This window comes from Strongylocentrotus purpuratus, unplaced genomic scaffold (genome assembly GCF_000002235.5).
Source record: "Strongylocentrotus purpuratus isolate Spur 01 unplaced genomic scaffold, Spur_5.0 spur5_scaffold_7, whole genome shotgun sequence".
In the NCBI taxonomy this organism is placed as follows: Eukaryota; Metazoa; Echinodermata; class Echinoidea; order Camarodonta; family Strongylocentrotidae; genus Strongylocentrotus; species Strongylocentrotus purpuratus.
Window position 1 is genome coordinate 2,575,947 of NW_022145613.1, and position 16,349 is coordinate 2,592,295.

The window sequence follows — 16,349 nt, forward strand, 5'->3', positions numbered from 1 at the left end:
CAAGGTGCATAAAGGGTACCATATCCAGAGTGATCCAAATATCATGGTAACTTGAGTTAGTATGTGCACAACTGCACAATGTCTAGTGGCTAGAGTGCTCCTTGGTGAGTGTAGTTAAATTGTACCCTGTAAGTGTCTAAACATAATACATCAAACCCCCAATATAAAACAATAACATATATCACAAAATGTGTCATAATATCATTGTGATGTCACAGGCTTCTCATTGTGATGTCACAGGTTTGTCATTGTGATGTGACAGGTTTCTCATTGTGATGTGACAGGTTTCTCATTGTGATGTGACAGGTTTCTCATTGTGATGTGACAGGTTTCTCATTGTGATGTCACAGGTTTCTCATTGTGATGTAACTTTTGCAGCCATCCTTGGGCTTAAGAGTGACTTCTTGTACAAACTCAAAGCTCTGGTTGGGTACAAGTTGGAATTCCAGTTGCTGAATGAGCTTACATATGACCACCTTGGCTTCAATCTAATAGGAATACAATCAAAATTACAAAAGGAATCTGCATCAATGGTTGAAAATATATCCTAGTTGATGGATACAAAAAACAATTGAAAATAAGTTTGTTTTGTTTTTCATTCATTACCATTACAAGAGATGAGAGGAAAATAAATATTGATTACGATCACATCAAAGATTTCTGTTCATCTGATGACTGTATCAAGCTAACAGCCATCATAAAGCATGATTCATATAAAACATCAAATAATAAATACCATATTGTAATATCAACTTATGTTCACGATTCCATAATGCAAAAAAAGAGGTTCAGGACATACAAGTTCATCAAAAAATTCATGTTTTACAACTCTGCACTGCTATGGGATTTATATTGCCCTTGAGGGAGGGGGAGGGGGAGGGGGAAGGGGGAGGGGGAGGGGGAAGGGGGAGGGGGAGGGGGGGGGGGGGGGGGTTCGGCCTGTAGACTGAGCTACTTTGACTGATTTACTCACCATAGCAAACGTCTGGCCAATGCAGGATCGAGCACCCAGAGAAAATGGTATGTACGCAAATAAGGGGCTGCAAGATCAAAAAATAAAGTTCACAATATAAGGTAATAGATATACATGTACAGACAGCTGGTCAAGGCCACATGTTTCGTGGAGAAAAGAAAATTGATGTATTTTTCTTGTATATCCTCTTGCACTAGGACTAAATTTATGGTTAGTTTCCTCCTATTGGCTTTGAAAGCTATTGGATACAACATAGGTTGGAGTAATTCCTATCATCAGAAAAAGATATATTTTAAAGTCAATTTTTACTGTTTTACTGATTTGAGATTTATTAACATTTTTATAAAACGATTATTGAGACGTCATTTTTCAAGTGTGTGTCAATTATGTGACCCAGCACCACAAACCATTAAAAAGTCGCTATATGTTTGATTTGGCTAAGAGGAGATTCTCAGCTTTAGAATCATATATTTATAGCTCATCAAAATTGAAAGTTCCTAAACCTACTAAAAAGCGAGAAAATTTTGAATTCCGAAATAATGTTCCTTGGAGAAGAGGTTGAAGTATGCAGTCTATTGAAGCACTTTTACTCCCAAGGTGTTGTGTGAGGTGACAACAGGAGGATTAAAACTATATAGAAATTTTTGAAAAGGGATAAACCGATTATCCTAAATCTTGTAACATCAGTTTAATAGGCACATCCTGTTCTCTATTTTGTCTACATATCAATACACAGCTTACTCTATTTCAAGGTTGTAGGAGATACAAATGAGACCAGTGGGCCAGGGTTGTAAAGAAATGAAAATTACAACACTAGACGGACTCAAAATGAGGCAAACATAGCTCTACAAAACATGCCTAAATACCTATTTTAGATTGTTTAGTGTTTATAAATTTTGAAATCAAAAGTATATTCTTTCACAAAATGCAAATAAAGTACAATTTCATATAATTTCAGTATAATATTTCATATTTATAAAGCTCAAACTGAAAATCACACGATGTGACTGTTTTGGGGTTTTGTGTTGCCGGGTCACATATATAATACCATTCTATATATATATATATTTTTCATTAAATTTAATTTTAGAAGGTCAGAGATGATCAAAACAAAGCAAAGAAATGGTTATGAAATATATTAATAAATTTCATAGATTTTTTTTTCCTTCTCCATCTAACACTAATAAATATAAGATTTTTCTTTGACATTACAATTGATTTTATTCCTACCTGTCTTCATCTCTTGTGAATCTCTCCGGATCAAACTTCTCTGGATTCTTGAAATGTTTCTCATCCCTACCCATTCCATATATGGGCATCTGAATAGAAAGAGAGTAATAGGAATTGTAAAAAAAATGCTTGGATTAATTTCATAATCATACACATTATAATACAAAATTATAGTGGGCAAGACAGAAACGAAATACAGAGGAAGTTATCAAGAACACTGTGTATGACAACCTCTTCTTATATCAGATTAATTTTGCTGGTCCCATTGCTTTGTATTCTGTTCTTTGTCATCCCTGATTAAACAAATTGATACAAGAAGGTCATTTCTTTGGCCATAAGAAATTTGTTATAATGAAGTTTCTACTGTATATTAAATGTACACTCAACATGACTTACAATGGTACATGGACTACATAATGAGGAAAAAGATCAATATAATTAAAGGAAGTAATTGAAGACACCAGGGGAAGACTGTGGATATACATACTTACCAATACGGTACTGCCTTTAGGTACTTTGTATCCACATAGATCCATCTCATAAGGTAAAACTCTATTCAACATACCAACAGGAGGGTTCATTCTAAGAGTCTCTTTCAAAACCTGAAAAAGAAGACAGTCAATAATATAATAATAACTAGATGGAATTCGACTGCGCGCAGTCGAAAATGATGCCTCCGTCATAGAGCAATTTTACAAACCAAAACAGAAGAAATTTTTCGAATTCAAGTTCAATTGTAATCCATTGACAGGTTCTCAGAAAATCGTGATTACAAGCAATTTCTCATATACATATATGACCCTTTGATCTTTGACCTCATGACCCTAAAATCTACTCAGTTCATTGGCTCTGCAAGATGTCCTGAGTTAAATAGTAATCCATCTGTCAGTTCTAATGAGAATGCGTTCACAAGCTATTTTTGCATACATAATGAGCCCATGACCTTTGACCTTTGACCTTATGAACCAAGAATCTACTCAGTTCATTGGCTCTGCAAGTAACATACATGACCTAATTTTGGCAGGAATCCATCAATCGCTTCTTGAGATAACGCGGTCACGAGCTGTTTTTGCATACATAATGTGCGCTTTGGCCTTTGACCTTTGACCTCATGACCCCTAAATCTAATCAGTTCATCGGCTCTGCAAGTAACATACATGACCTAAGTTTGGCAGCAATCCATCAATCGGTTCTTCAGATAACGCGATCACGAGCTGTTTTTGCATACCTAATGAGCCCTGTGACCTTTGACCTTTGACCTCGTGACCCCAAAATCTAATCAGTTCATCGGCTCTGCAAGATACATACATTACCAAAGTTTGGCAGGAATCCATCAATCGGTTCTTTAGATAACGCGATCACAAGAACGGGACGTACGTACAGACGTACGTACAGACGTACGGACGGACGGACGGACGGACGGACGGACAACCCGAAAACATAATGCCTCCGGCTACTTCGTAACGGAGGCATAAAAATAATATTTTAACTTATATAGCATTTAATACATCAGGAATTAAATGTCCAAGTTTCTAAGCGCTTTGCATTATTACCCTTTGGTAAGAACTTTCAGCGTTCTATCGCAGTAGATTAAAAATAGATTTCCTCAAAGCTGAAAGGACACTTAGAATCATATATACATATCCTGTAAATAAATGCCCTGTAATGTAACAGGTGCATGGAATAAGGTTCAAAACTCTTGGGGATTCATTTTTAAGAAGTATATTTATGAACTAGGAAATCCAGAACTTAAATTATACACATTGATGCCACAGCAAGGCCTACGAATGGTAGCCATAAGTAAGACACCTTTTTTTTTTTTTTTACTGTCCCCCAAGATCATAGTTTTGTGTCTTCATCAGACATCAGTTTTGTGAATGAAACTTTGGTCCTACAGTTCATAACAAAAAGTGTAACGTCTTGATGTAAACAGAAAAGAATTACAGTCTTACCAAGGTTAGATACTTCATCTTGCTGACCTCTGAATATTCAACATAGTTTCTCCCTTTCAATACAGTATCAATTTCATCACGGAGTCTGGGTAAAAAAAAAAAAATCAAAAGGATTTATAAATACCCTTTAGTTGAATAAACAAATTTCTTTAAGATCAAAAGGTATCAGTAATATTTCTACTAGAAAAAACACATCACAATAATTGTTAAGGCGGTAAATTAATGCGCCTTGAGCATCTCTAGAGATGGATATGTTGCGCTTTATAAATAAGGTGAAAGATCTTCAGAAATGTCGTCCAAGTAATTGGCATCATCAAATACGAAAGATCACCTGGATGAAAAACAAGTCTACCTGGTAATGAAATGTGCTTGTCTGAGCAAGCAAGTTTTATCAATAACCATTTCTCAGAAATTTGTTGTCAGTTACTTCCGCCCGATAGGTCTTCTCTACCGGCTTTCTCGCCTGCTTCACATCCTCCTCCCAGCATGGAAGCTTATCAAGTGTATCGTGAGCTGTGCAAACTCAAACCATCTAAGTCCTTACACCATGATGACCTACCCACAAGACTTATCTGTGAATTCACTCCTGAGATAGCAGGTCCTTTGCCTATGATCTTTAATAAATGATTAGAAACAGGGATCTTCCTGGATTGTAGGAAGGTTTCAGACATTGTTCCAATCCCTCAGAGTACACCATGTAATACTGTTGACCAACTAAGACCAATATCACTCACCCCTACCTTTGCAAAGGTATTTGAAGCATTTCTTACTAAATGGTTATATCAGGATATTATGAGTAAAATTGATAATCAACAGTTTGGTAATATGAAAGGATCATATACGCGTCATACCCGGTATCTCTGATCACTTTGCTGTTACCTGTTCGCTCCGTTTTGACAAGCCCAAACGGAAAGATGCAACTTTCTCCTCTCATAATATTAAGGGCATCAACATGAATGATTTTGCCAACGATGTCAATAACAGTAGCATCATGTCTTCAGCAACAGAGAGCGTGAATGCTGCCGTTATCCGCTAAAACTCAGAACTCTGCAGGTTACTGAACTCCCATGCTCCAGCCAGGACTCAGAAAGTAAGATCTCATCAAGACAGTCCTTGGTATAACCATGACATCACTGAAGCGAAGAAAGAGCGGCAGAGACTTGAGAGGAAATGGCGCGATAATGGAAAGCTACAGATTGACCGAGAGATGTTTGTGCTCAGAGCGACCGGGTGAGCTACCTTGTCTCCGAGGCGAAACGTTCGTTTCACACCAGACTCATCGATGACTGCGGTGATGATCACAAGAAACTTTACAATGTCACCAATCGACTCTTGAACTGCAAACAGTCTTCTCCATTGCCCTCAAATGTTGATGGCAATTCCATGGCTGAAACGTTTATTCAGTTCTTCTGTGTAAAAGTTTTAAAAATCTGAGATAGTTTTAATCCAAATGTTAAACCACTCAAACCTATCACCTCTTCCACACCGAGGACCTTTCAACATACCACCGCAGATGAAATTCTTTCCCTTCTTCGTAAATTGCCTTGTAAATCTTGTCCATTAGATCCAGTTCCTACCATTCTTTTAAAAGATTGCGCTCCGATATTTGGCCCGATTATTTCTCACATTGATAATCCTAGTATGAATCAAGCCACCGTACCCTCAGTCTTAAAAACAGCCCTTAATCTTTATAAACCCCTTTATATAGTCTTCTGCTTGTTTGTTTTTTCTTCTTTAGACTCTCGGTCTGTGCCTGATTTAGTTATTGCACAGTTTGAGAGTCCTTTATTGATGTAATTGTAATGATGTATACTTATTGTTTATATGTCCTTTTTGCAATATTCAATGATAATAGTTGTTTGATATTTTAACTTATGTAACTTATTTATGTATTCGTTTCTGCGGTTTTATTACGTATACTTGATTTAAATTTTATATTGTTCCCAAGACAGGTATCAATCTTCTGACTGTGTGTTCTTGGTTTTTTATGTGATTTGATTTCAATAAATCCTATATATATTGTTAATTTTATTAAGAAATTTAATGAATACCAGAAAAAGTTTCGAAACACGAATTTCGGTAGTAAATCAGAAAATTATTGCAATTTCAAACTTGCCCATTATAAGAGTAATTTTGACTTCAATCAGGAAACAAAGCCATTCTACGTTTAAATATAAATTTCTGATACTGCTAATCAAACTTCATCATTGATTACTTTATCAGCCATTGCAATGAAACCAACTAAATAAAACATTCAAGAGCTCTGATGAAGGGGGAAAAAAATGAGTGAAAATCTCTTAATGATTTAAAGGGATTGTTGAGTTTTGTTGCAGAGGGCGCTACACAAAATAACTTTTTTGTGATATAATGAGTGTCAAATTTGAAAGAATATACAATTTAAAAGACAAAGTCATCATTGTTTGATCAAAATCGGTTCAGAGACAGCTAAAATATCCATTTCTAATATTTGTGGAGCCCCACAAATATTGGGTAATTTTGACCAGTCATTGAAAAACAAGATAGCGCCTTACACGTTTTAATCCAGCCAATGCCAATATTGGCTTCGTGTTTGTTATAATACACACAACCAGCTGGCCCGTGTATTGTTATCATTAATTAATTAACTAACATTCACCGTATCTTTTCAAAAGTGGAGCTGATTTGGTATGATCGTATTCAATCTAAATTCACAAATTTTGGGGCCTACATTTTCCTTCATAGCAATATTAGGTTCTAAAAGGGCACTAGAAATGTCATAAGTAAGACTAAGAGCAATAAACATGACTTTGAAGGCATTTGCGGTCTTAAACAAGAACTCAACGATCCCTTTAAGCCTATTTTTGATTTGATCCCTAAAAATAGTTCTGATCACTTTATATAGGATAATTCTGCAGTTTATAGGGAAGGTACATCTATTTGAAGATACCATACTCACTTTTTCAAGACTTGAGGATTTCTACCAAGATGAAGAAGAGTGAAGGAGAGAAGGTTGGATGTTGTTTCCTGACCTGGTGGGTACAAATATCATTGAAATGATATATCTTTCAACATTGTAGCATTCAACACTAGATGGTAGATATAAACACCAATCTACAACTTACAAAGAGATCAACCTGACTTCCAAAAACATTTATATCAACTTCCTTGCTAAACTTTCATACTGTAAAAGCAGATTTACCTGATAAACTTCAGAAACAACTTCAGAAAAAGTGTATAATGTGCAAAACCGTCAACGGAAGATTAGAAGATCAGTACCAATGCTTCACACTTAAAGTCATCATTCAAAAGATGTAGCGCAGTTTTGAAACTGGAGTTATAAGAATTGGATTAAAGGTAGAGACAGAGAGCTGACCACTAAATCAGTTTATTATAAGAATAAGAAAAGCAAGATGGTGCACAAAAAAACTTACCAGCTCCGAAAAAGGTAACAAACTCATCGACCATATCTTCTAAGTCAAAGTCTTTGATTCCTTCCAAGTTGTTTGACTCCTGCAGGATGTAAGTTAGAATGTCTTGAGGAACTTGGTCACCCCGTCTAAGAGCATCTATACGAGCCAAGATGCAACGCCGACCCACCGCTCGGATCTCATTAGCTGCAGCTTGAACCTCATGTTTGTATTTGATGTCTTTGGGAAGGATGCTGTACTGTAAAGTAAGAATACATTAATAAACACATACATTATTAATATACAGCTAACCCAACCTGTTGGTTTTATCCAATCATCTTGAAAAGAAACACTGTATAAAATAAACAGCCCGAGAAGTGCAGAACCTGAAATCCAAATTAAGATGATCACTTACATGTATGAACATAACTTCTTTTTGCTTAATGAGTAAAGATACATTTCTAATGTATCAAATTTTCATGAATGTATCCCTATCCTATCCCCATCATAACTTAGATATTTACCAATTCTGTTTGCAGCAGTAGATAACTCTAAAAGAACTAGAAATATCGCAATCTGTATTGCCGCGCAATGCAAATGTATCCCCCGGCAGTGCCAGCAATTTTGTGTCATCCTTATGTTTGAAGGAGGGACAAAGATCCCCTCTCCCCTCCCTGAAACAAAAGGAAGACGTAGAGATCGCCGCTAGTGGCTCGAACAATTGTCAAGACTAGGAGCAGCCTCACCAAAACAATATGTGTGTAGATTATAGTATAAAGCATCTCTGTAGAAATTTGAATGAAATATGTCAAGAAATGTTGCAGTTAGAGCGTGTCAAAATGCGCAAGCTATAAAGGCCAGTAAACCGCAATCAGGTGTTTACGGAAAGGAATGCGATGCGTTCAAGCATGTAGTTGCCTATTGTTGCTATGTGAGTTGAAGGCAAGGTTTGAACCACGTAGGCAGAGTGTACACAGGGCGTGGTTTGAGCTTGGTGAAAACGTGTTAGGCTAATGGGTATTTGTTCTTAGAAATCATCTTAATATCCTTTATAAGCCACAAGGGAGAACCAAGCCTCTACAGGACCACGCCAATGCTGCTCTGCAGTCTTTGGACCGTGTACAGAGGAGAAAGACGTAAGTTTAAATATATCTGTGTTTTCTTTACTACATTTATTTCAGTATAAATGTCTATGTGTGTTGACAGAGTTTTTATAAAGTAATAATTTCTAAGTTCTTAGAGTTTGAAGAGGGAAAGGTTAAAATAAATCAATAACTCTATAGTTTACCTTATTTTACCATAGATGCATATCTCATGAATTTAAATATTGGAACGGATCATTAAATATGTTGTGTAAATATAGATGCGTACGCATCAGTAAAATAAGTGTGAAGTACCATATATTGTTATGTAATTCGAGAGCCGCAAGCCGAGGCCCATTTATGTTGACAGTTTTAAATGGAAGGACTATCGGAAGATTCGGGAACAAGGCGATGGGGTTGTAGACATTTATCTACTCTAACATGTATGTGTATTTGTAATCTCTATTATGGCTTACGTTTGTTAGATTTAAAGTGGTTAACAGAAAGAGTAAATCCCATTTTTTACAGTCATACCTTTGGGCTTTGCCCTGGACACAAGGCCGCTATTAATTACCCAAACTGGATTCTCGCTAGCCGGGCTAGCATTCGACTGCTGGACTAGAGGTAACATGAAGGTCAATCAGCATCTCGGCAAGCCGACTCGACAGTGGCAGGGTGGACATCGATGTCATATATATTGGGACTTCAGTGATACAACAGGCCATATTCAGTTCATGTGAATATTCACAACGTTTTAACTCAACCGAACTGTTCACTTATTTTCTTGTATGTATCAGATGCCTTTGATTTAGTTCATCCATGACTATATTATTATAATTAATCTACGTGCATAAATAAAGAAGCTAAGTATTTGTTGATTTGATAATCATACACAATTTGTGCAGATGCTCTTAGTAGAACCAGTAGAAGTTGGCACTGGCACTATACAACAAGCCACTATCATCATCATCTTATTGTGAAATATCAATTACAATTATCATCCCATGAAACAAAGATATGGAGGGGGGGGGGGGGGGGGGAGTCATTGGGGATTGTGATATATGACATGTGGTCTGTGACCGACATACCTTTAATAGTGGACGTCTGTAAACAGATTGCATGCCAGACATAACCTTTGGAAAGAGCTGGCAAAGAGGGGAATCTGGGTTCCCAATGATATCATCCTCCAATCCAAATCCAACCTAAAACATACACAAATATTTTGAAATAAATACTAAAATCAAATTACAAAAATTTACAACACAAAATACATACTTTAAAGCTACATACATTGTAACATTGTAACCTGAATGGGGAAAAAATGGTCCCAGTAGAATTACACATATACTACCGTAGATGTATTTCTACTAAACCCTATAAAAGGCAGATTTAAAAGTTTGAAAGAAAATATGAATTAAGTGTGTGGAGGTGGTTATCATCCAAGGGTGGATGTCCAGGGGGTAGGTGTCCTAGAACCGTAAAAGATCAAAGAAACATTTGATTTACAACAGTCGCTGTGATTCAAAGTACACCAAGGTATGCTCTAGATCAAGAAGTCCAAGAAAGCTTAGCCAATAGTTTAGATAGCTTCCGTAATCATAATACCACAAATGAAGTCAAGAAGTCATTTTAAGATTGCATCATCATATTGAAAAGAAAGCCCAGACAATGCAAGAATAAACCAAATTAAACAAAGCCATTTCTAAAAAAGGATGGCATTCTGAAAATGGTGATATTATGTTAGCAAAAAATATTTCAACTGTCATTACAAACTGAATTTAAAACAAGTCATTTGTTAATTTATGCACAAAGCTGGCTGTTTAAATGTACAGTTAATGCTACTGTCACAAAGGTTCGTACGAACGATAATTTCTTACAAATCTCTATTTTTCCATTGTCTTCCCGAATTGTCTGAAAATCGTTCGTACGGCGTTAATAGCAGTTCGTAATGGCATTTGTGACCGAGGCTTAAAGGTAATACAAAGTTTTGGTATGGGGTAATGAATTTGGTTCAAATGAACATATTGGAAGCATATGCAATCCTACAATATTCAGTGATCGTTGTCGCGGTTGAAATCGAGTCTAAAGTGATGAAATTGTAAATAATAAACTCTTTATTTTGTATAGCACCCTCTCAAGGTCTAAATATTAATTTATCTATAAAACAATGTTATTTGACTAAAATCGACCGATTTGCTATTACCGTTTGGAATACATATATCAGATCTGCATATTCTGAGATTTTTTATAGTCGCAGCTACCATCGTCTGGCCATAGGCGATATTTCAAATTTATCAAAATTTACCGGGAGCACCGGTAAATTTTTATATTCAATTTTTCTCGAAAGCAGAAGAGTTTTAGGGGCTAACATTTTTAGTGCTTATAATACATTCATAGGGGCATCCAAATATATCAAAATTGTAAAGAATCACTATCCAGCCAATTTTCAAAATTTACCAAAACTTTGTAATACCTTTAAGAAAAACATCTGTGCAAGCACCAACACTAAGACTGAGAGTCAATTCCATGCAATTTCAGTTTCCCATAATGACATATTTCTCAATAACATGAAAGATAACACAGTTTTCAACATACACAAATGACCCAGGGTTAATAAGAGGACTTTAAGTACACTGACCTTTCCAATGATTTCCATGGTCAACCTTTCAAATTCTTTGGTCATGACGACCTCCGTCTGACCATCACTTAACGGGATCAAATGATTGACCAGTTTAGCTGAACAGCTATTGAACTCATTCATCAGGCCCATTAAATATCTGCAGAAAAGGCATCACAAATCAATTCTTTAGCAAAATGTAGTGGCACAAAAACTTTAAAAACATGCATTTAGAATATAATTAAAATTGATTTCTTTATAAACTTTATCTATTTCCACTCTACTCCCCATTTGCAATGTACTTCACATTAAATTTTGAAGGTGTACATTGTACATATTTGTTATCTTGACAGAAGAGTTTGAAAATGTTCAAAGAATGATTTTACTTTGTATTCCTCATCACAGGACAGAACAAAGCCTTTTATCAAGAAGTCACTGCTATTAATATGCTGTCCATGTTTCTACAGATCAAAACAAATTACAGGAAAATGGCATGGACAGATTGATGATAACTGTTCAATAATCAAAAGATCTTTTGCTATTCATCATAAGACAACATGTTCACTTTTGACAAATTAAACAAAAAAGGCCTTCTCATTTGATTAACAATGGATGAAATTAAACTGTGTTTGATTTCTAGTTGTCAGGTTCATATGCATTGTTGGAATTGTGGTTGAGACTTGTTAAAAAAGCTGAAAGTAAAATGTGGCAAAAATTATAAAATGACTGTTCCCCCCTCCCCCCTTTCGTCTTATGAGGCAAGGTCAGTATCTGTAGGAGTCTTACTTGCGATGGAAAGCAGGATTAAAGAGAGCACGTTTCTTCATCCAGACCTCATGGTTCAACTCAGAGATCAGACCATTACCTAAGGTCCTGGCTCCATACAAAGACTTCAAGCCACGGTACTGATCAGGAGCTTTCAAGTATTTGCTTCGTGTCAGAAGTTCCTTCATAAGAGAAAATAATTACTCAGATTGCATCATGATTGAAAGGGATTAAAAATCACATGGTGCCATTTGTACAAGAAACTATCATCTCATTCTGCTTTAAAGAGAAGGTTAATTAAAATGGTTAGTTAAAAAAATGACAAATAATCTGTGAGCTTTCTTGTTCTTTTCGTGTTAGTTTGGAAGTGTATTATTGTAGAAATGTCCCGACTCATAAATGCCCTCACATTCATAATACGATGAGAAATAAACACCAGTATGTAGCTTAAACGTTGGGACCAAACTTTCATGTCATGTGTATGTAGCCTTATAATACACATTTCTGTGTGCAGTGCATACGTGTGATTTTCAGCAAAACTGAGTCAATTTATTGTCATGTTGACCAAAACCTCACAGAGTCACAGTATACATCAATTCTTAAGTACTACATAATCACCACTGCCCAAACGGCTTCCAGTTTCTATCTAATCACATGACCAGACTGGTCATTCCCTTACTTCTTTAAAGGGCGTGTAGCATGGAAAATACTGGTTAACACCATCTATGACTTCTTTTTGACAACTGTACATTAATGATGGACTTGATTAACGGTCAGTGCGTGCTAGCGTTCGCGAAACAGAACAAAGTTCACCTCAGGCTCACGCTTCGGCTTCACGTATGTTGCACGCACATGAATACTGCGGTCGCGTCGTCCGTAGTTGTATTATACCCAATTGACCCTGAGTCAGGCCACGGTAAAGACACATACATGTAGTCTATTCATGCTAAACCCCCTTTAACATCATGTTGGTCATAACTGGTATCAGAAATACAAGTGTAACTGTGTTATTTGTTTTTAGTCCAAATGTCTAATACAATGAAGGTTTACAAATGCTAATAATGTGAAATTACATGTCTAATCTTTCAGTATCAGGGATAATCTTGACCTGAAACCTTGCCATACATATCTTCTCTCTCTTTTTTTGGTTCTTTACTGAAAGGGGTGTAGTAATTTAGGATAGGGGGGGGGGCACAAATAAATTATTCCCTTATACACTCAGGCATTCCTCTATCCATACTAAGAAGTGATTAAATAATTAATATCACTTAGAAGTTGAAATTTAAACTGATGGTGAAATGATGGAGCACTATTTATGGGTAATAAAAACAAAAAAAACTCTCCTCAAAATTTAACAATAGTTCAACCAGAATTTGTAAATCATTATCACTTTGAAATTAAAATTGAAATCGACAGCAAAATGATGGAGCTCTATTTATGGATAATAAAAAAACCCAAAAAATTCTCCTCAACATCTCCCCTATGCTAATTTAACAATACTTCAACCAGAACCATAATTTTGTTTGAACAAATGAAGACAAAAATGGCATCAAATGTACTGAAATTCTACATAGAAGTTACCTTTATAACTGTTGAGTCTGCACAAATGATGATAGTTCTGAAAAGAACGTGGACACAGATCACTGGACCCAGTTCTTTGTTCCTATATATTATCAATAAAAAAAGGGGAGACCAACAATTTATTTTCTAAAATCTGATTAGTACTTTAGCACTGCCTGTATATAAAGCTGCCAGTCAGTTTATTGAATTGCAAATATATAATCAGAAATTCAAACAGTCTTTATCCATTAAGTTTGCCAATACTGGGGGCCCTAGGAATGAAGTACAAAACAATAATTTCTACACTGCTTCAATTATAAGCATGACGGTAGTCCAGTTTTATAACTTACATGTACTTTGTTTGCCATGGCCAAGTTATATAATATTATATCCCTTCTATAAATATTCATGAGTTTTCTAAATACATGATTGGTCAATTGGTGGTCATGTGATAAAATATAATTTCACTATTTGAAACAAATCTCTGTGAGAGCTCTGAATATTTTCCACTATTTTTTCATGGGCAGAACTGCGCATGCTCTATGAGATTTTCAGGTAGAAAAGCATTGTGACGTCACATCATGTTCAGTCAAAAATAATGCGCAATTAGCGCGTCTCATTAAATGCGCGTTAATATAATTGTGCGCAGGTTAAATTGACAAATTCAAACTGATTATAAACTTCTCCAATACCGCCGGCCCAATGTGGGTGAAATAAGAATAAAGTTAAAAACAAGAATGCCAGCCAATCATTAATCAAACGTTTGGATCGTAACAAAGTGATATAAAACAAATATACCAAGCATTTAGTTCGTAAGAATAGTGGAAATTATATATCTTCGGAGGGACTGCAATAGTTACTATTTCTTCCTCGGGGCTTTGCCCCTCGGAAAAAATAGTACTTTGCCAGTCCCTCCTCAGATAAATAATTTCCACTATTCTTTCTCACAGCTTTGTATATTTGTATACTAGTAGTAGCAAATAATTACTGCAATGCTTTACCCCCCCCCCCCTTGAAAGCTAGGAGAGTATTTCTTACCACTCAGCAATTTTTTTAATCACTGTTCCAGTTTTGTTAACCTCTTTGAAGAGGGGTAGATGTCCAAGGAAGAAGCTGTGCATAAATAAGATAAACAAAAAAATTATGCCATTGATTCTTTTTTTTTAATTTAACTGATCTATTTCTCTTTTGAAGTCTTGAGATAAATGCTAGTCAAGACTCAAGATAATATTAATAATAGTTCATTCTTTAATAGCACATTTCAGGACCACAGGCCCTCTCAAAGCGCTTAAAAGATATATTATTACCCCGCTCATCGGATTCAGGCTTAGCTGCACACACTGTATGCACATTTCCCACTCCCTGGGGAGCATTCCAGCCAGGTGTAATTTTGTATAACCGCACACTTGCTTATCTAACCACATTAACTTTCACATCCTACCGGGTACCCATTTAACACCTGGGTGGAGAGTGGCAAATGTAGATCAATGTCTTGCCAAAGGACATTAGTGCCGCGGCGGGACTTGAACCGCAGACCTTGTGATCCACAGGTGATAATGGGGAATAAAGGGCCGGTAGGGGGGGGGGGGGGCAAGGTCTCCTATCCTGACATTATGAAAATGTCTATATTACCCAGTGTGCAGGGGGTGAAAGGACTGTCACCTCCCTGCCCAGTGTTATTAAACTTAGACCCATTTAACCAGAAAAGAAGAGAAAATGTTCAAACAAAAAGACTCTCTTGTAAAAAAATAAAATGGAGAATTGTAATAATTATTATCAAATTGAACTTTCAACTTGCTATCTTATCAGAGTTTTTAAGCAAGTGTGCAATTTGTGTTGGTTGAGGGGAAGGGGTGATTAGGAACATATTTTAGGGTTTGTTTTTCCTGCCTCGATCTCTGGACGCTTGTATGGCAGCTGGTTAAGGCTCGGTGATATAAATCACCGAGCCCTTGTCTTAAGGCTAGTAAAACACACAAATACACACACCACACACTATTGCATAGTAATGCACAAAATAATACAGATGTGGCTGATTGGCAAATTTGACACTTGTCACTGGACTTAACATTTTAACCATTTGAATTTTTTAATTCTTTTATTTTTAACATCAACATCAGTCATCACTTACTAGACCTCCTGCTAGTGCTAGTGCTAGTATAGACCGAATTTTTCTGTCTCTTTCGTTCGTTAGCCTCTGATGTCTGATTTGGGAAGGGTCGGCTCTCTCTTCTAAAGAGAGAGCCGACCCTACCCAGGCTAACGAACGAAAACGAAAGAGACATAAAAATTCGGTCTAGTGCTAGTAGTAGTGCTACTGCTAGATCTAGACTATTTAGTTGTCATCAATTGTCACTAAAGTATCAATTTGGAGTGAAATCAGTTGAGTTTTGTGCAGTGGTGTTTGAAATGTTGAGAATCATGAATAAAACAGCTTTGAATACACAGTAATGCAGTGTGGCTACACTACGGGCGGCTATGCCTTCTCGGCCCGCCTACGGCTGGCCGCGAGCGCGAACCCGGGCCGCGCTGGCGTAGGCCTAGGCTAACATAGAATTCTTGTTCTGACTCACTGAAGAGGTTTCGGACGAGGAATGTGACTGTAAATGCTCCGGATGTACGAAATATAGAGATAAATCCCAAGTAAAATGAAGACAAATGCCGTTACAAGAAGACCAAAAGCAAATAATATCAAATTTGCCTCCATTTCTAGTTATTTCCTCTTGTTTTCTAGCCTTTTCGTGAAGACTTTCCAGCAGTAGAAGACGGTAAACGATAAGGGTG

General features: G+C 36.4%; 1 protein-coding gene across 1 annotated transcript; it reads right to left on the reverse strand.

The window, feature by feature from the left end:
* Positions 1 to 275: 275 nt before the first annotated feature.
* LOC582035 (cholesterol 24-hydroxylase) lies at positions 276 to 16,345 on the reverse strand. Its single transcript, XM_782011.5, has 13 exons — positions 16,139 to 16,345; positions 14,604 to 14,678; positions 13,587 to 13,668; positions 12,027 to 12,187; positions 11,262 to 11,400; positions 9,712 to 9,825; positions 7,566 to 7,800; positions 7,091 to 7,163; positions 4,156 to 4,240; positions 2,695 to 2,805; positions 2,204 to 2,292; positions 974 to 1,040; positions 276 to 488 (listed from the first exon to the last, which is right to left on the reverse strand). Exons 1-13 carry the CDS (start codon positions 16,270 to 16,272, stop codon positions 345 to 347), a joined length of 1,509 nt encoding a protein of 502 aa, XP_787104.4. The 5' UTR covers positions 16,273 to 16,345; the 3' UTR covers positions 276 to 344.
* Positions 16,346 to 16,349: the final 4 nt, after the last annotated feature.